This window comes from Nycticebus coucang, chromosome 3 (assembly GCF_027406575.1).
Source record: "Nycticebus coucang isolate mNycCou1 chromosome 3, mNycCou1.pri, whole genome shotgun sequence".
Classification (NCBI taxonomy): domain Eukaryota; kingdom Metazoa; phylum Chordata; class Mammalia; order Primates; family Lorisidae; genus Nycticebus; species Nycticebus coucang.
In genome coordinates, this window is record NC_069782.1 from 36,680,721 (window position 1) to 36,701,446 (window position 20,726).

The window sequence follows — 20,726 nt, forward strand, 5'->3', positions numbered from 1 at the left end:
TAAATTTACTTGAAATTTTTACCCTTTTTCTGAATCAGTTCTAATCTTCTATCTTTACCTTCACAGTTAGGGCAATATAGCATTTGGGAGAATATTCAGCAATTAAAATAAGACAAAGAGCACTATCTGTAGTACACTGCTGGAAAACGCGTAAAAGCTATTATTACCAGGGCTCAAGACAAAAACAAAACAAAACAAATCATATTTTCTTGCTGTCTCCACAGCCACACACCAGGAACACACAAAGGGAATTTAATAAGGAGGTTTTTATTTATTATTTTTTTTTTACCACTGCCAAAAAGACCTTGACAATCTCCTTAAAATAAGTGCCAATTACCACTCTCATATGAAAAGCAGGGAAGAGAACAATCTGTGTAAATTATGTTCAGGTTGGCTCTCTGTGCACATTCTTAGACAAGAATTAATCAGAACTTGATGAAATGTTAAGGGGAAAACACGTAGGGTGCACAGCTGATCACTCCGTATACAAACTTATTTTTCTATGGTTATAAGTATAACTAATTTAAATAGATACAGACACAAAAACCACATATGTGGGACTGGTGTTAGTATTTGACAATTCCAAAATTTTTCATTAGTGTCAACTTTCCATATATTTACTTCCTGAACTAAGATAAAGTAACTATTTGCTTCCACAAACTCAAGTAGAAATCTGCTGCTTGTTATCCCTGCACCACCAGATGTTGTCTTTAATGATGTAAGAGCCTAACAATGGCTTAATCTTCAGAAGGAATACTGTTCCTTCACTCAGACCAAAATTTTTCACTATTTTGTTCATTTCTCCATTCAGTGGTTAATAGGAATGCCAAAGCATTTTTCTAGAGTAGTGAAAACTCACACAAAAGAAAAGGCCATTCTCCTGAATTAATATTGCATTTTAAAGTCACTGCTTGAGAAATAATAAAATACAGTTTAAGAATATCTAATTGTAGTGAAAATAAAATACTCTAAAGATGTAGAAATATACCTGGAATGATTTTTCTTTTTCAAATTATTAAAACGTTTAAGTTAATTATTAAAATGTTTCAAATTATTAAACATTAACTAAATGATCTAGTGTGATGATTTGAATACATCTTATAAACATAATTGAGTAATTCAAAAAAATGTTACTTTAAGCCCATTATTTCTATTGCCTTTACAAAAAACATGCAATCTATCTAGATTTTAGAAAGTATAATGGAATAACACACATCGACAACCACTGGGGCTAGAAAATTGTAAATGACCTATTTGATCTTTTGTTAATTAAGTACAGTGAAGATATTTTATAGTTCAAACAACAACTGTGAGTTGGGATTGTTTCATTTTTTATTTTACTATGCCTGTAAACCCTCCGCCCCCCCCAGAATTATATGTTTATGAACTACTATGCAAATAACTTACAAAGAGTCAGTATATAACCTAAAAAGAACCTCGATGACTGACGATACAGAAAAACAAAATTAAATATATCAATTATTAAAAGAATAACCATAATTTTGTTTTACAGCCTTTAAAAATTGCACTTTACAATCAGAGATCTATTGTTCTTTTTAAATAATTGTTCATTTTTGTGTCTATGCAGTAATTCAAGTGTTCTTTTGTTTTCTGTTTGGTGTGAGTTGTTAAATCCTTTGGAAGGAATAAAGGAATTTTAGTGGACCTACATTCATGTGTATTACAGGGTTCTAAGTAGGCAAAATGCATGCACTCAACTACTCTCGTGCTTTTCCTCTTCTACCCCACCCTGAAGGCCTCCATCTGGCTCCTACCTGGACCCGGGCCTCGGTGAGCTCTGTCCTCAGAGCCAGCTGTTCTCTGACATAGACATCTGGGTAATGGGTTTTCTGGAAGACCTTCTCCAGCTCCTCCAGCTGCAAACTGGTGAAAGTAGTTCGGTGTCTCCGCTTCTTACTGCTGGATACGTTGCTGTCACATTTATCCCCAAGTTCATCCAGTTCTCCCTTCTCTTGAATCCCTTTCACAGGGGACATTCGGAGACTGTTACAGTTGTCCATAGCTCTGTTCAGTTCCGTGTGAAGGGCTTGTCCTTCTACTTTAGTGATGCCATAGTTCACTGTAACCAGAAGGAAATGAATGACAGTTCTCAGGATTCTGAAATGCATCTGGGTGAAAGAATTAAGTAGAAGTAATTTAGAGCATCAGGAAATCAGTTTGTTAATGATTTATTGTAATAGTTTTAAGTCAATCATCACATGATATACAAGTATTAATTCACTGTGGGAAAGGTTTAAAAAACATTTTAGAATGTGCACACGGGGTAAAAGTAATATTTATGCGCAAAAAACATAATCTCATTAAATGGGATTTGTGTAGTCAAATTATATGATGCTCCAGGGTTTTATAAAAAAGCCTAAGTGTCCATGATTTTTGAAAAGTGAAGCAAACTGAATGAGTCATATATTTATTCACAGCAGACAAAATTTAGCTTACTTACATGGCTCAGAAAAGATACTTCAATTTTAAGTAATATCTGTAATATCACTCTCCAAGTCATTATCCCCCTCCTTGCAAAAACTATTAACTATAGACTTTAGATGTGGCATTGTTTCACTCTATTTTGATTATTTCATATATATATATATACACATATATGTATATATTTATGTTTGCATCTGCCTTTTTGTCCAAAAAGATATCTCCTTAGTTGAAACAATGAAATTCACATCAATTTCTGGAAGTGCTTTGTATAGAAAGTAAGATTGAAGCAGACATTTTAACCTTAAAAATTCATCTTGTAGCTCTTTAAAAAATATTTTATATTTCTGCTTAACTCCTGAAATAGTTTTAGGACAAAAACCTTTATTTTTTTGTTTGCTAATGCAATGAAATCAAAACTTAGATTAAAACATCTTTTAAAATATTATATAGGTTGGCATCTGGAATTCTGCTAAGGGATGTTTTAATTTCAGTAATTTCCTTCAGATTTGATTGCATGCTTGCAGCATGATATAAAAACAAAAAATATATATCACATAATGCCACACACAGAGAAATACACACGCAAGCACACAGTCAAATGGGAGGCATTTATTAAAGTCATCTCAGCCTTAACTATAATTTCCAATGGCTGTTCATACGTTTCTGATTTGTTTCTGTTTTTAAATTATTCTCCATAATGTATGTTACAGCCATTTTAATCGTGATATAAACGTATTAAGCTTTAATGCCTGTATCACTTAGCTAATAATTAAGTACTGTGCATTTCAATGTCACTCAGAGTAAATCTCAAATGTTCACATCACAAAACATGTCAAATATTTGAGGTGATGGCTGAGTTAATTAGGCTGATTTAATTATTCTACGCTCCATTCAAAAATCATAACATTACTTCGTACCCCAAACATACATACAACTATAATTTGTCAATTTAAAAAAATCATTCCTAATTGCTTTCACGCAAAGGAAGATGTGATGTTTAACTAAATATAAAGAAGAGCCAAGACCGATTAACAACATGGTTTTGTCTTGGAGGGCAAAGTTAAAAGGGGGAACTTCGGCAATTAGGGATGGGGGAGGGGAAGCGGAGCCGAGGCTAAGGGCATCTCAGGAGAAACGATCTTTCCTAAACTAAGCGGGCTGCTGCCTGAACGCATCTGCTTGATACTGCGTCAGTAAAATTCATGTTAACAGTGTGATTATTCATTCAAAAGTAGTATCAAACATCATCTATTTCTCTTCCTTTTCTGGATTTCCGACTATTTAAAATAAAGTATTACATTTGAGCCCATCCCCCGAAGTCAACACAACACACTACAGAACCATTAACCAGAGTCCCGCCGATTCATAACTTCACGCACACAGCTAAGAATTCCCCAAAAGCAGACAGTGAGGTCTAAAACACAGCCAGGAAACCACAAACTCAGCGTATGAATAATAAAAATTCGTTCCTCGAGTCTTTCTAACTAAATGACTGAAACGATTTAACCGAGTATTTCCTCAATCATCTGCGCTTTTATTTTTGGTTTACTCTTACAAGTCAACAACGTTGAATAAAATAAGTAAAATATGAGAATTTTTTAAAAAGTCTTTTGTGTTAAATATTTGGAAAATGAGTTTCTACAATCCGGAGTGTTGCCAGATATTGAATCTCCATTAAAACAGAGGGCAAGAGGCTTGTTGTAAATATTTCACACTTAATTCGTTTGTTATTTTAAAGCAACCCGCTCCTTACAGCTTAACTGTGGAATATATACAATGATAAGGAAAAGTTCTCCTGGAACTGTAAACGTACTTTAGCCGTCAAGATCTGAAATAATAGGTTTGTATTGAGTTACAAGATAGAAAAGATAGATGGTTTGTTTTGATAACATTTTGACTTTGAGATACTTGGGCATTCAAAGTTGAAGTTTTCATCCAGGAGCATTTCAAAGGCTTCTTAGGTGGAGAATCTGGGAATGAGTGATTATATCGATTATAAATAGCTTCGCCCGAAGCTATTTAAAGTGATTTGGCATTTAACAAAAATGTAACGCGTGTTTTACGCAAACACACAAAAGCAGAAATCTCAAATTCACATACACTAATATTCTAGCAATTCTCCAACCTCACAGGGTAAATTATCTCCATGTCTTGTTAAATAAAGTTGGGTGGGGTGGGGTGTTTGTTTTTGACCTAAAAGAGTTCAAAGGTTTTTTCTATTCGGAAACTCTAACTAGCTGCGGCCGATTTCAGCCGGCGAGCTCGCAGGGGAGCGATCCGCCTTGACTCATTTACGTTCTATCCATCGCAGTACCGGTTTTCTGCAGGGTCCAAGACAGAGGGACTGCAGGACAGTAGGAACACGCGCCGACACGGAAAGGAGACCCGCGCAGAGGCCACACGCCGCGGGATCCTTTCTCGGACTCCCCAAAGGCGCAGCAGCTGCGACGCCGCGTCCTGCAGCGCTGCCCGCCCCGCCCTCTCTCTCGCTGCCCTTCTCGGGCTTCCTCCCGCCCTGCGAGCCCGGCGGGCCCCGCACTTCGGCTGCGGAGACCCGCTGGAGCTCCACAGACTCACCACTGCTGTCCTGACAGGGCGAGGTCCTCTCCAGGCGCACGTGATGCTCCGCGCGGGGCAGGGGCCCGAAGGCCTGCACGCATTTGCCTGCGGACGCTTTGCTGTAAAAGGACTCATTGTCCAGCGTCTCCATAACGTGCTCCAACGCGCCTCCAGCGCCCAAGTAAAAGTCACTGTTTTTACTTGGCGGGCTCTTGAGGGCAAACTTCTCGCTCAGAAACTCCATAATCCTGGAAGGCTGTGGAGGAGCTGCCCGGGCGCGGAGGCTGGAGAGCTGAGGGAGGGAGCAAGTGGGCGGGAGGAGGGAGGGCCAGAGGGCAGGGCAGGGAGACCAGCACTGCGGCGCCGGGAGCTGCCCCTCTCCCGGCCCTTCAATACGTCCCGGTTGCAACCCGGGCACCCGAAGTTGCTTTTATATCTTGAAACTCAGCTGGGCTCCTCGGGCAACCTCCCAGTTCTAATGAATATGAAAATAGGCAGGCGACTAACTCCACCCCGGGTTCCCCTCCGCCCCCACCCTAGCCCCCACCTTCGTCTCCTACCCAGGCGGGGCGCGTCCAGGCCTAGGTTAGACGGACAGACAGCTCCATTTCAGACAAATGGCAGGAGAGACGAGGCCCCGACACCCAGAAACACTGCCGCCGCGACAGTGGACTGGCATTTCGGAAGAGCTCGGTGAGATGCAAAACAGTTAACTCTCCACTCCCCGCTCTCCGCGGCCTCCGGGGCTACCCGCCCCGCACCCTGTCCCCACCCCGCCCCCACGCCGTCCACTTACTACCAGAAAGATTTAGAGGCTCTTAAGAACTTGAAAGGGAGTATTGGTCTAAAGGGCTTTTATTTCATCTGTAAATTGTTTACGTGAAAGATCCACATTAATCAGAAGCTCAAGGAACCGGATGCATTGGCAGCTATTAATTGGACCCGCGGTGGTAGGGGCTGCTGCTGCTTCTAACCGGGAGAGGCTCTGGCGTCCGGGCGCGCTGGGCGCTTTGCGAGGCTGCGGCCTTTCCTTCTATCCTGGAATACTTCGGCGTGTGGAAGCGGTGGCAATGGGTGGGAGAGGGAGGCTGAGCAAGAGGCACTGAATCGATTATTGTAGGCCAATACCAACTAATTTCCCACTCCTGCTTTTGGTCCACAATTTTATCCTTAGACCCGAATTATAAGGTAAGAAACTTCATTAGGACAAGTGCCTCTAAAGCGCTTTTAGTCCAGGCCAGAGGGAGGCTAGTTACACAAAGGGTTTGTGAAGAAGAGGAAGAAGGTTTTCGCCTTGTGGTTTTTTTTTTTTTTTTTAATATTACGTTTCCTTTTAAATAGCCGCGGTGGAATTACTCTAAAAAGCGCGTGCGGGCAGCCCGTGGGGCGCGCGTGGAGCTGGGCACTCTCGCTGCGCTGCGTCCCAGGCGCGGATAGAGCCAGGGCCTCCATTTCCGCCGGAGGGGATGGTACCGCAGGCAGGACAGCACTGCTGGGTTGAAAGACCCTCTTTGTGACTTGGGGCCCCACTCTGGCTTCCTAGAAGTCCGCAGCATTGTGGGGAAATACGTTCAGTGCCCCAGGTACAAAAAGGCAGTCATTTGCAGCAGGCCCATTAAATTAGCAAATCTGATAAGAAACACCGCAGTGTGGAACTGGAGGCCTTGGTTACTGCCTCCCGATACCACCTTTCTCGGCCCTGGCCCTTGTGGCAGCCGTCCGGTTTACTGGGTCCCGCCTGGCAATTATGCCGTGGCTTGAGCACCGCCGGCCTGCCCGGGCTCTGGGGATGGTGAAGCCAACTCCAACTCTGGCAGACATCCGTATAGGTTTGGGATTTTCCACCCTCTTCTAGGGTCTTGGCTGACCCTCTTCTCACTGTTGAGAACTTCTCCGAGGCCCAATCAGGTTGCAACCAGGGAGGAACAATCCCCGAGCACTGCTCCGAAGCACCCAGATCCAACCTGACGGAACCGAGAAACAGGCCGGGAACAGCAGCCTGGTGCGGCCCAGGACCACCGAGACGGTTCTCCCAAAGAGGAGCCTAAACCGAGTTCATGCGGTGCTGCGCTCAGCGTGGCCTTCAGTGCGCACTCGGGTTAGGGCAACTTGACGCTACGGCTGGGATTAAATAGCTTCCGCTGTATTATTTTTACTATCTCCAGAGCGGTGCCCCCAGCACCAACAGCAAATTTTTCAATCTCAATGGGGGTGTGGTTCAAGAAAACCACTAGAGAATTGCGCTTAAGAAGAAAGGCGGGTTGAGTGTGCAACCTCCTGGACTTTGTGAGGCCAGCCCCGGTACAAAAGAAAAAAAAAAAAAGTCACGGAAACTCTTGAGATAGGGGGCTCTGGGCGTTCAGACCCTGCTGGAGCAGGAGCTGCAGTTTTGCGCTTCCCTGGGAGTCCTTGTTGGAACTTTGGGTGTCACTCAGTCCTGGATGGGTTGGAGACTTTCGGTCCTCTCCTATCCCCGTCTGTACCTTCCTACTTTCAGGTATTCTTAAAGTCTGATTTTCTCTAATATACAAGGGATGATAAGAGAAATGGTCTTTGGTTTTTCAGAATTTCACAGCAGCGAGATCAACGCCCATTGATGATTCGGAAATATACAATGATTTATAAACTTAGTTATCTCCGTGACCTCGGTCAGCTTGTTTATAAATGTCTTAAAAGCCCCAAATTTCCTTAAAAATATTCTATGTCTTTTTAAATGAAAAACATACCGTGCAAGTTCTAGAGTACTTATATACCAAGAGCAGCCCAACTCATAGAAAAATCTAATTAGGAGCTAAGGACAACAGCTTCCTAGTAAACTAGTTTCCAATTCATTACTCAACCTCACTTTTGATAGTAGTGGTTGGAGCAACGGGGTGTAAGGTGTTACCAACCCCACTTAATACCCAAAGAAGCCTCCTGGAAATGCAAATCTATTATGTGGAGCCTTGCTTGTGTTGTGACATGTAACCACATGTGCCCATAACAGAGGGAACAGTTAATAGCAAATTCCCATAACGAATGTTTAATCTGCAATTTTTGGCAAGAAGCTCAGTCTTGGGTTGCCAAGAGCTGCATTAGATGGATTTTGAGAGGTTGAGATGGAGTTTATAGTAATGACACAGCTCTGGAGATAGGAGCATTAATAACAAATCGAAACAATGCTAGTTAAAATAATAATAATTTCCAGAAATACAGGGAGAAGAAAGCAGATGGAAGGCTGTCTCACCTTCCTTAAGATCCACCTGTGCTCTTTCTGCCTGATGCTTGGAGGGTGACTTCCTTGGAAATTGACCATAGTACTTTGACAAATGCTTTCAACTACTCCATCCAGATCACCATGGCCCCTATCTCTTCAGAAGGCTTTTAAAACCTTCCCCAGTTCCAATCAGTCAGTTTGGCCCATACCCTGGGGGCTAGTGTTCTGAGCAATCAGCTGGTAGAAAGACCTTATTTATTAGGTCAAGTTGTCCTCAGGGTTTAATTCACGCCTGCAGGCTGAGCCCATCACCCTCAGGCTCCCCCCTTTTCTTCTTTGCCCCACCCTTCTTCTATTTTGCCTTTGAGAGTATTGTTCATTTCACTTCACCTTGGGGATCTAAATCCGGGATTCAGCTCTCCTTCTTTCCTGTCAGTCAAGAAATCTAACAGGAATAAACGGTCAGGTATCTCTTTCTCATTTGCTCCCTGCACAAAACTTTCCCCAGTGGGCACCAACACTTGCAGGAGGCAGTGAAAGTGGGGTGGAGTAGCAGACGTCTGAGGTGTGGAGAGATCAGTTTCTCTTAAAGCCTAAACAAGATTTAGGAAATAGTGAGATTCCAGTACCTTCACATGCACCAGGTAGTCACTGATGCTCCCCGTCTCCTTGACCGGGATGAAGAGCAGCGCCCAGGAGAGGTGTCAGGAGGAAGGCAAAGAGTAGAGAAAGAGAAATAATGGGGGTTAACAAGACCTATCGCGGTTTCAAGCTCCAGCCGCTTTGAAAAGCTTTCACCCGTAGTAATTAAGAAGCATTGGAGTAAAGCACATCATTCCTCCAGCATTACTGGATCCTAACTAATTGAGTGGAAAGGCTATTTTGTGATGACTCTGATGCTGCCTTTTGAAGGTTTATCTGACTTCAGTCCTGCAACCGAATGGATTGTTGTTAGGTGGCAGCTCTTCTACTGATTTTGAGCGTTTTTAAAAGCGTTCCTTATTTTAAACAGTTCCCTTTAGTTTAGAACCTAGAAATATGGTGATTGAATAAGTTGAAATTGTTTGGAAGGTCCATTGAAAATGACTATTTGACATCGTTGTCCCCCAAAGTGGTGCTTCGTTGGAATGTAAAATTCACGTAGACAATTGGCACTCTGAGGCAGTTTGACTCACTTTACCTAAAAAAATAATTCTCTCAGACTAAAAGCTGCTTTTAGTGTCTCTCCCCTCCATGTTAATATGTTTTGGGGAAATGAAAAATGTCTGTACATACATTAAAGCAGCAATAGAAGAGCACTCTAGTTCCTTACTTCTTCAACTCATTGAAGAAATGTCACAATTCTCTAGCCAATGTGGGAATGTCAAGATAAGATTGCTAGAATGTAGTTTTAGCACTTTGTTTTTGCAGTAAAAGTTTAGGGCTTCTTAGAAGTAAATCTAGAAAAAAAAAATGCATGCTGAATTAGGCGAACTATGCCAAATGTAGCAAAGCTACAGTTTGGAGAAGGGAGGAGGAGCTGGTGGAGGGAAACTCTCATGAAAAAGTACTAAAATAATTGAATGTCATGTATCATGGCAAGAAGCCAGGTGGCCTGATGTTTGTGTGCTCTGCTGCTGTTTTCCTTCCCTGGCTTCATCTTCAGCCTTCCCACAGCTCTGCAGACATAACAGATATAAAAATATATTTTGCATTGAAGCAGCTCAAGAGGTTTTCATCAAAATAAAAATATACACACAAAGAAATATTTAGGCTTTTCTTTAAAATCTATGCCAATTCATCATCATCTACTTCAGAAAACATACCTACTGAGTAATGTAAAACTTTTTGACATTTTTAAGGTTTCTGCCTTTTAGAATACAGTTACCTGAATGTTAATTGATCCTGTAAGTTTTTCAATTGTGCCCTTACAAGGTGTTCAAATATAGTGAGTTAAATTTACCTTGATTTCAATAATAATAACAAATATTTTGATGTTTCAGAAATTCCTCATTTTTCAGAGGTATGTTTGTTTCTGAATTTCAATTTGTTTTAGTAATAGTTTTCCACATAGTTACTTTTTTCTTAAAAGAGCGAGAAATGGATTTGATTTCTATTTTGCAATGTATTTAATTTTAAATATAAAAAAATCATGATTCAGCTGCAGTAGTCTAGGTACCTTTATTTCTCTCTGTGGCTGTTGTCATTGTCTCAGAAAGTCTTGAACATAATAAATCGTGAAAGTTCGAGTTTTTATGGCACATATAATTTGAAATACTGCGTAAGTTAAATGTATTTAATTCATAAACTCAAATTTCACTAGCGATTTATTGTTTATCTAGAACATGTTTTCTACTGCTTTATTTGATTAATGAATTGTTTAAACTTCTCTTCAGCGTATTAAAATACATTTTCTATCTGAAGATTAATAGGTACGTCTGAAGACAGGGCTGCTGCTTTTCCAAAGTATGTTCCATCATATACCCCCCTTGAGCTTTCAGTGAGTTTCAGGGAAAGATTTCCTTAAAGAAAATCTCAGTATAGAAACTGAGGCAAAATGATGGATGTTTTTTCTTTGGCCTGGAATTCTACAACGTAAGTGTAAAATCAAGGGTCTTTACTTGAGCTTGACCAGAGTATGGCCAAGAGGCAAAATCAAAGCAAGTGCTGACAGTGGGTCAGCAGAGTCCCTTTGAGGACGTCCCAATCTCCTGTGCCCGCTCTTACGCCCGAATAGTCTTTACCTGGGGACAAGAGAGCGCGTGATGCGCTCAGAACGCATCTCACTGTAGGCGCAGAACTATCCTAACCTCTTTGGTTCGGTGCCTTACGAATTCAATGGAGGGAAAAAAACGCAAACAGACAAAAATAACCGGGGTCCGGGGCAGACAGCACCAGCTGCTTTATTTCTAAAATCATCAAAGAGCTTCAGAGAAAGGTAAAGATTCACACTCGCTCCTTTCATCTGCCAACCTACCTCGCCCGCCCCTAGCTACATGGATTCCTGATGTGAATTTTGATAAGTGAGTCTTAACTTGCTAAACATCATTAAGTAGAGTTTCTGAACAAAAAGCTCTCTGTGGCTCACAAAGGAAAGCCGAGCTGGTGGGACGCCCCTCCCGGGTGCGGGCGGGACCCGGGCCGTCGGCGGGGCCCGCTGCGCTCGCGCGGAACCGCGTCCCTCCCGGAGCCTGCGCCCCGCGCGGCCAGCGCCGCAGCCCGACGACCTGCTGGCCCTGTCTGATCCGGTCCTGGGGACGACCTGTGTGCGAACAAACTTGGGTGGACCGCCACCTGGGCCGCACCTCGGGGAGGGACCACCCTCCGCGCTGCGGGCCCAGCTCAGAGCGACAGCGGTGAGGGGTCCTGGGGCTGAAAGCTGGGCCTCCACCTCGATGGTTAGGCGAGGTCACCTGCAGCCTGTGTGAAGCCTCTACTCTGAGCAAAGAGAACCAAGTTTTGCTTTTTATGGAAACTTAAAAGAGCCAGGACGAACACAGGAGTTAGCGGTTAACCGATTCGCCGCTAATATTTCATCGGTAGTGCTTTCCCCCTTTTAAAGTTTAACTCTTGGAAAAACAACATGTTTTAAGCTTTCCATCCAAGTATTGACGTTGGCAAATAGATCACCTAACCGTCCCTTGGTAAGGACAGTGCCCTTCTTGTTTCTCAGGTTGGCAATCAGAATTAATACGTATAACAAAATGCTGCGGCTTCAGGGGAGTATGGCAGGAGACAGGGAACGCTCTTTGATAACACAGTGTGTGTGTCTCTGTGTTTGTGAAAAGCAGTGCAGACCTCACTCTTAACTACCTGCCTTCAACAGAGAAAGAGCCTTTCCTCCTCTCTGGGGAATGCCGGGTTTCAGCCTCCAAGATGTCCCCAGATGGTTAAACATCAGGCCATGGTCCAGTCTCAAGATCATGTCCTACAGTAAGAACATTTTAACCTTTACAGATTTCTTAAATGCCCTTTTTATTAAACAAAGCTGATACATTATTTCTAGCGGAGTGACGCCCAGGACATCCAAGGACGTTCGCTGACAGTTGTCAGAGACTTCTGAGATTATGTCTTCTGGGCTCCCAGCTCAGAAGTCCCCAAATGAATTTTGTAACCCTTGTGCAATATTTTAAAAAGAACTATAAGAGTAATTTTAAAAGGAATTTGTTTGGAGGAAATGTTTTTAATGCAGTTACTTATAGAAAGTCCAAATAATTTCAGGAGATTTCATTTTTTACTATTGTTCTTGAAACTCTTTTACACTGTATTTGATTCAAACGGGACTTTTGAGGGAGACGTATACAGTCATTCTTTTCCTGCTTAAAAATTGCTCAATAATTAAAATTAATTAAGCTAAGTCTAAGAAACTGATTATTGTATTTTGAAGACAAATGCCCTTTAATCTTACATTCTTTCTGATGTTAATCAAACTTTGAATACTTGTCTTACAGTTTAAAAAATGTAAATCTTGATAAAATGAAGAAAGAAACTTTAAAAGAAATTTTCATTTCTTATGAAATAAAGCAGATCTATGGGCAATGTTTCATTTAAGGTATACAAGCTTCTTTGGTATCTAGCTGCTGGATCACAGTTGAGGAAAACTGTGTAGGATATTAAAGTATCATGCAACCTTTTAACTCTGGAATTAAACACCATGGAATCTGTAAATCAATGCTTTAAAAATTTCCTTCAGTATTATCCATTAAAGGTGGATCTTTATTCTATTCAATATTTTTACCAAAAGTTCAAATATAGATATTGCACTTACCAAATTTTACAAATTATCTATTATTAGGATTGATAGTTAAATTTTTGGAATACAACAACAATAAAAATCAGGATGCAAGTATTTGGGGGAAAGGTAGGATGAGAGGATCAAATCAATGGAGACAAACACGAAGTTGCAAATTAAGGTTAAAAAATATAAAAGATCAGAAATAAGGCTTCTAAGGGTCCGAACAATCAAGATCTGAGGATATTGTGAGACTATAGCATGACTCAGATTCTGAGAAAGCTAAAACAAGCAGGAGTGAAGCAGTCACACCTCAGGAAAAAGCAGATACTCCCTACAGGCTGAACTATGCAGAAATATAACAAATTAAAAAATGTTATGGAGATAATTTTTGTAGAGAAAAATAATAATTTTGAGCTTTTCCAGTGTACAGTGGCTGAATCAAAAGGGATTTGTAAACCAATATCATAGGAAAATGATTACAGGAGTCAGTGATTTTTAGCTAAGACCTAAGAAAGATTGATTAAGTTTATTCAGTTTAGCCCCGGATGTGGAACTACGTTGATTGACATGAGTTCAAAATAGTTTTTTTTAATGTAAAAGACACACATTTTAACAATGAAAGTTTCCTATATAATTAATATAGGGGTGATTATGTGGGCTGATTAATGTGGGCTGATTCTCAAAGCTGCCCGCTGCTAGACAAGATATGTTGCAGGGGTCAATCTGTGTCTGTGTCCTGCGAGTCTTTTTCAAATCAAAGCTTCCAAATGAGGTCCTTAACGCCTACACTAGTCTACATCTCTGAGTTTCCTTCACAAGAAAATTATAGTACTATTATTTTCCAAATTAGAATGAAATAAATTTCTGTTACGTTTCATCTTATGCTAAAATTAAAGACTACGCTTAGAAAGCAAGTGTCTTCAGTCACATAACTGTTGTCTCATTTGACATACCTATATTTTATTATGTAGATAATTTTTTGGATTTCTTAAGGAGGGCAAGTTTAGATAACACACACTTTTTATCATAATGTATATGCATATCTATTTCATCTGTAACATCAGACGTGTAATAATGTACAGACTAGAATCATCTCAGTGTGGTTAATCCAGCTCTACCACCTGCTGGCTGTGGGATGCTGGGATTCTAAGACACAATGAGGACCAGGAATGACACCTCTCTCCGAGAGGAGACCAGCAGCAAAAACAAGCAATGTTAACGCATCTAAAGCATATCGAACAGGGCCTGGTCATAAGATAAGCTTGCATGTTTGTCATTGTTTTGATTTTTAAAATTCATAATGGGAAAGCATTTAAATAAAGGTTATGGACATAGAAAAAATAATTAGCTAATGGTGCTATGAAATAAGAAGTTACTTAAAAACAAAAACAAATTCAATTATTTAAATTAAAAATGAAATATGTAATTATGAGTACTTAGGAGATAAAGCATTAAGGTAAGTGTGCTTGCCCCAAACTACTCTTCAGTTAGGATATAAATAAAGGTATAACCTCTAACATAAGTTTCCCAAGACTTCTGTGACTCCAGAGACTGGGGTCCTACTCTCGACTCTCCCAAGAACTACCTAAAACAAACACAGTTACCTTGTAAGACCTCAGCTTCTTCAAATATTCTTTTCATAAAACTAAGTAGTGAAAAAGTTTAATAGAAATGCAATTCTTGGCAGCACCTGTGGCTAAGTTAGTAGGGCACTGGCCTCATAGACGAGGGTGGCAGGTTCAAACCCGGCCCCAGCCAGACTGCAACAACAACAAAAAAAATAGCCAGGCGTTGTGGTGGGCACCTGTAGTCCTAGCTACTTGGGAGGCAGAGGCAAGAGAATCCCCCTGAGCCCAAGAGCTGGAGGTTGCTGTGAGCTGTGATGGCACTGCACTCTACTGAGGGCAACAAAGTGAGGCTCTGTCTCTTAAAAAAAAATGCAATTCTTATCAATTAAATCATATGCTCTCTAAGATGAGGCCATCATTGTGTCTCCCCTAAATTCACATGTTGACACTCTAAGCCTCAGTGTGAGAGTGGGGCCCTCATGATGAGATTAGTGCTCTATATGCTGCGCCCCCACCATGTGAGGACACAGTAAAAAGACGGCTTTCTGCAAATCAGGAGGAAGGTTTTGACCATGATCCCAACCATACTGGCACCCTGGTCTCAGGATTCTAGCCTCTAGCAGTGTAAGAAATAAATGTTTGCTATTTAAGCTACTCAGACTATGGTATTCTGTAATAGACCAAGACAGAAGGACCTTTCAATTCCTTGATTCTAATATATGCCAGGTAACTAATGTTAAAAAGTCTAGCTTTTTCAGCCATTACTAGATGTAGAGGACTCAGAATAATGTTCCCAGAGGTCTGACAGTATTCATTCCTTAGGGTAGAACAACTTCATCAAGAAATCACTGTCTGTATCAATGTCCTTGTGAGGAAAGCATTTACAAACGATCCTTCGAATGTTTATACTTGGAAGCAACTTCAGTCAGATTTAAAAAATATCACTACACATAACAACTAATCAACTTTAAATAGACTGAAAGGCCAAGGGCACTGTAGGTCATTTAACTTTTCTTCAACTTAACAATTCTATTAAACAAATCAGTATACTCATTACACAGAGACTTTGCTGTAGGTAACTTTATTATCATTTCATACTTGAATTAAATTAATATTTCCCCTACTCACATCTAATTTTATTTTAATATACACCAATGATTATTGGTAATTACATTATCTGAGAATGCTATCGTCTTCCCATTTATGAAAACCATCCAATAGCTATATTCCATTTACAGATCACACAAATAGCCTAAATCTGATTGGCTGGACAGACCTCAAAGACTATTGTCTTCCCATTTATGAAAACCATCCAATAGCTATATTCCACTTACAGATCACACAAATAACCTAAAGCTGATTGGCTGGATAGACCTCAAGGACTATTGTCTTCCCATTTATGAAAACCATCCAATAGCAGTATTCCATTTACAGATCACAGAAATAACCTAAAGCTGATTGGCTGGACAGCTCTCAAGGTGTTTTATGAACTCTTGCTTCCCAGTCTCCTTTCTCACTAATTTTCTGTCTCTCTCACCAAGCTTTACCAGTTTTGTCCAGTAATTTAATCCCTAGACTTTTCTAGTCTCCATTCCCTGGATATGTCACTGTTATCTCCCCAGGTATGTATTCAGGCCCCAAATGCTTTCCTTAGCATCAATTCATCCTTCAAGGTCAGTTAAATTGAATATGAAAACACCCTCTTCCTGTTCAGTCCCATTTGAAACTAATACTTCCTACCTCCCAAATAATTTTTGTTCCTTTTAGGATTCTAAAAGTTCCTTATAGTACTGTTTATGGAATCTAGATTAATACAAAAAAAAAAAACTTGTTTATGGATAATTGTACATTTTAAACACTGAGAGAAGGTTAAGAAAGAAAACCAAGGGATGCATATTCTTTTCTTTGTCTCCCTAGAGATTTGATGAGCTGATATTTCCTTTTACAAGGGAAGGAGTAAAAGGTAGAGAATGTGAGCTAACACAATCAATCATCTGACACTCCCTTTGGGACACCGATAGTGTAAAGAAACATTTTCTGGGTTTATTTTGGAGTACAGAGCATTACATACAGAGTTCTTGTGCAGACATTTTTACTTATTTTCTAGAGCTTTATCTTTCACATGCATACGTTAAAAAGTAGGTTAGCATGCTATTTGAAATACATACCTTTTACATTTCCAAAGTATTCTACATACTTTCAATGGAGGGTGCTCAAGATGCATGTATTTGAAGCATCAATTCTACTTCCATTCAGGGCAAATCTAAGAGAAGTCAACTCTCAAAGATCTATTAAAAATATTTTCCTATTATCTCATGGAAATATTTCCCAAATATGATATGTAGAATTGACCCAATTTTAATGTACTTACTGAAACTTTGGTTTAATTTTGTATGATTGTTCTCAGAATTGTACACTGTGTCGAGTTAAGTCACTATTTTGAGTGTTTATGATGCCCAATATACTCAACCAAGGGCTTCTTAATAGTAAGCAAACAGGTTCAGAGGATTTGTCACTTCTTCAAGATAACTCATCAGAGCAAGGATTAAAACACAGCACAGTCAGATTATAAAAACCATGCTTTTGACTTTCTTCCATATGCCTCATACCAAAATATATACTTAACAAAATTGCTGTGCTGATTTCTTACTTTGTTCTATGTATCACATTGAGTTATTCTAAGCATTGGTTTCTTTTGAAGTTAGTAGAAAATCCATGTTTAAATCAAATTTGAATAATGCAGAGAGGGATGAGAAACCAACCCACTCTTACTATAGCTCCTTGTAATTTTATGCTGATAGATGAACTTTGGTAATGAAATCTTGAATCCAGTAACTTTGGTAATAAACCTCAAATCCATACTGAAGTAATAAAGTTCGCATTTAAAAAATTTTGAGTATGTATATTTAGGTATTTTAGTTACACACTTACAGAATTTAATAATCTAAAATTAATGTACTTTTATATAAAATATATTTTATTTCTCTATGACATATAACTTTGGAGGCTAATGTATCTGAAATTTTTCCTATAAGACAATGTCTTTATCATTTTATTTAATAAAATAAAAACAGGGTGGCCATAAAATGTGTGCAATTAAAATAGTGGGCAATTGCACATGAATTCTATATTGAATATACGAGTACAAAATGTATTATTAAATTAATTGTACCAATTTTTTTATTTGAATGTAATTATTAGAAAATTTAGATATACTATGTGGCCCATATTATATGCGTATTGTACAATATTAATTTTGACCAATTCTATGAGGATCATAATACAAGTTTGAAAGACTGTATTTCTGCCTTTGCAGGAGAAAATTAATTTTCAATAATTCCAATGACATATTCAATTTTCGAAACATTTCATATTTATTGACTTGGTCACCACTGACAGCTATATTTCTTCATAAGGAAATCATGGATTGGAAGTGGTTTATCACCTCTGCTATTGCAATGTAAAATACAAGGATGCTATGCAGATTATATTCCCTTGGAAATATTAAATATAAGTGGGGAAATATTCTTTCTCTATTATTAATTGATTTGGTTCACTTTTCTCAAAAGCCTCAATGATAGGGTCTTTCTCTAACATCTAGCCTGGTTATTGCCTTCTCAGGGAGGGTGTCCATCCTGCCCCAAGGGCCACATGCAGATGATTTGAGGACCGTTTTGCTTACCTGTGGTGTCACATATAGTGCATCTATTATGTACTGACTTTTTTTTTTTCTCATCAGATTTGGGTGTTTGTGTAAAAAGTAAAAAAGCAGTCTGGGCACCCTTGCTGGCTTAAAGCAAAGATGAAAAGCAGCAGAGAAGCTCTCATTTCCTCTACCATCCAATGCTTCAGCATCAACCACCCACTGCGCCAGTCCTCACGGTGCTTTACGCAGTTTTCCTTGTCAAACTTGAATGGGGCTTCATGGTTTCTTCCCACAGGTTGGTTGCCATTCCAGATCTACTAGGGAGGGCTTATTGACACTTATTTGCTCCCTTGCCCTAAGGTACTAGCAGGAATATGTGTTACAAATCAGAAGTCACATCAAAATTTTCACTTGGATTTTTCATTAGGGTAAAATTTTGGCTCCTAGGAATAGTAGATGAATTGCACATTTGAAAGGGAAAGGTAAATGATTGTCAAGAGATACCACATAAACCATGTGACTATCATGTGCTTTTTGGGAAGTTACAAGCACACTATATTTACTAGCTTTCAAATATATTTATTTGTGCAACTTTAGTTGGCTTTTATGTTTTCTATCTTAGATTAAAACAGGATTCATGATGCCATAGGAAGCAAATATAATATGGCTCTCATTATAAGAATCCATCTAGATCACAGGTCAAACCATGCGTTTGAAAATTAATAACTTGACCTATGTGAAAGCCTGATATAACTTACAAGGTAAAGATTAATCCTTTTTCTCACCAACATTGACATAAATGACTGCAACTTAATATTGCAAGATGGTCATTGATTAAAACCAAATAAAAACAAATGAATCAGAAGAAATGAGAAGGTAAATTCAGTTATGCCATCTCAAAGTCTAGAACCACAAGTTACCTTTTTACTTCAAATATTCACTATGTTTAAAAGAATCTAAATTCCCTTTCATTAATAAACTAGGATTCCCTGTTTTCTATAGTCTCTATCTGTCTTACTATCTTAACAAAATTCCCTACCGACATCATTTTACAGGACAGTACTATTCAATGGAAATATAATGTTAACCATATATATAATTTTAAATTTTCTAATATTCACATTACAAAAGAAAAATACTATTTTTTTAAGCAATATTATTAGGAAATTTTATATTCTTTTTATATTATATCTTTGACATCTTGTATGAATTTTACATGTATGCAGTATCTCAACTGAGATTAACCATATTTAAATTATAATCACAATTGTCTAGTTGCTAATGTATGCACAGCACAGATCTATATTATAATTATTTGGTCAGAATGGGCCTTGACATGAATTTCACAATCATTTGTGCAAAACCAGCTCCATGTAGGTAAGCAAAATATCATGTAGATAATAGATTTAATTATATACTGAAATAGTAGAATTGCATCTTAGTTAACTAACTCTTAGTACTAGAGTTAGCAGTTGGTTAGAGTAGATACTAGTTAGAAATTAATTGACAACTGATATTCCACAGGCTCCCTGGGGGTCTTCTTTCCCTGAATTAATATGTATTCGTTACATAACTCACTTTTTCCTCAATACGGTCATAAAAATTACAAATCTAGATGATAAATAATTATCTAGCTATATAATAATAATTTAAAGTTACTATCATTTAAAGATGATGTCTTTAAGATGACAGAAAATGCCTGAGGTAGCTAATATGACAACATAGGAAATATAACAATAAGAAGAGACCTTAGACACTTCATTATGTGAATGGCAGTTTTTTTTTCAAAAGGTTGGGCAATATTGTGTTTCTCTTTTGTAAGAAATGTATAGCTACTTTTATTATAGCATACAACCAGGAAAATATAATTAAAATATGTCCTAAATGTTTACTTTTATAAGTCTGAACTTTGCATGGACACTACCCAGGTTTTGAGAAACAAGAGAAAAATGTTTTGTTTTTAATTTTTTAATTGTTATGGGTACATGACAAATTAAGATCCATACCAGTAATGATTTGGAGTGCTTCCCCCAAACACCTAATGGTATCTCTTATAGTGTGTAATGCTGTGTGCACAAAGATATTCTTGTTGGAGTGAACCTCTGAAATGGAGTTTCTCTGTAATGCAATGCAGTCTGTCTTTATATAATATATTTTGGAATCTCCAAACATCCTGCCTAGAACATTTACCCCACTTTTGGTGATTAGTGATTCACTTTGCCATTCTAACTAGCTAGAAGTCGCTGATGATGATTGGTATAGCAGGCAGTTGGAGTAGGACTCAGGAAAGAACAACAAATCGTTTTGGATCATGTATTTGAATAGTAGCATTGCCTACGTCCACAATCGTCAATCCAAAACTCAGTTCCAACGAAGTGTTGAAATAGGCTCAGATTTTCACTTCACCGAATCTTAAGGACATTATATGCCAAAATGTCTCCTTAGGTAAAGAGGAGAAAGCATATCTCTTGGTTTTATTTTCTTCATATCCTTTTCAATGGTAAAAATTTAAATTTATCTTTTCTATTTTCATACACAAATTAATAGTACAAAGTGATACATTTGAGCTTTGAAAGATGTTTAAAATAATCATATTAA

At 38.9% G+C, this 20,726-nt stretch overlaps 1 protein-coding gene across 2 annotated transcripts in view; it reads right to left on the bottom strand.

Annotated features, from left to right (window-relative positions):
* Positions 1 to 20,726, bottom strand: part of LOC128582307 (ALX homeobox protein 1) — a 234,209-nt gene that overhangs the window by 15,127 nt on the left and 198,356 nt on the right. Inside the window, exons 1-2 of one of the 2 annotated variants that reach the window (XM_053586069.1) lie at positions 5,023 to 5,394; positions 1,776 to 2,080 (exon numbers count right to left, since the gene is read on the bottom strand). In XM_053586069.1, the coding sequence (XP_053442044.1) occupies positions 1,776 to 2,080; positions 5,023 to 5,248 (531 nt within the window). In that variant the 5' untranslated portion in view covers positions 5,249 to 5,394. Of the gene's footprint in view, positions 1 to 1,775; positions 2,081 to 5,022; positions 5,395 to 20,726 lie in introns of those variants that run through there. The other variant, XM_053586068.1, reaches the window with a different exon arrangement.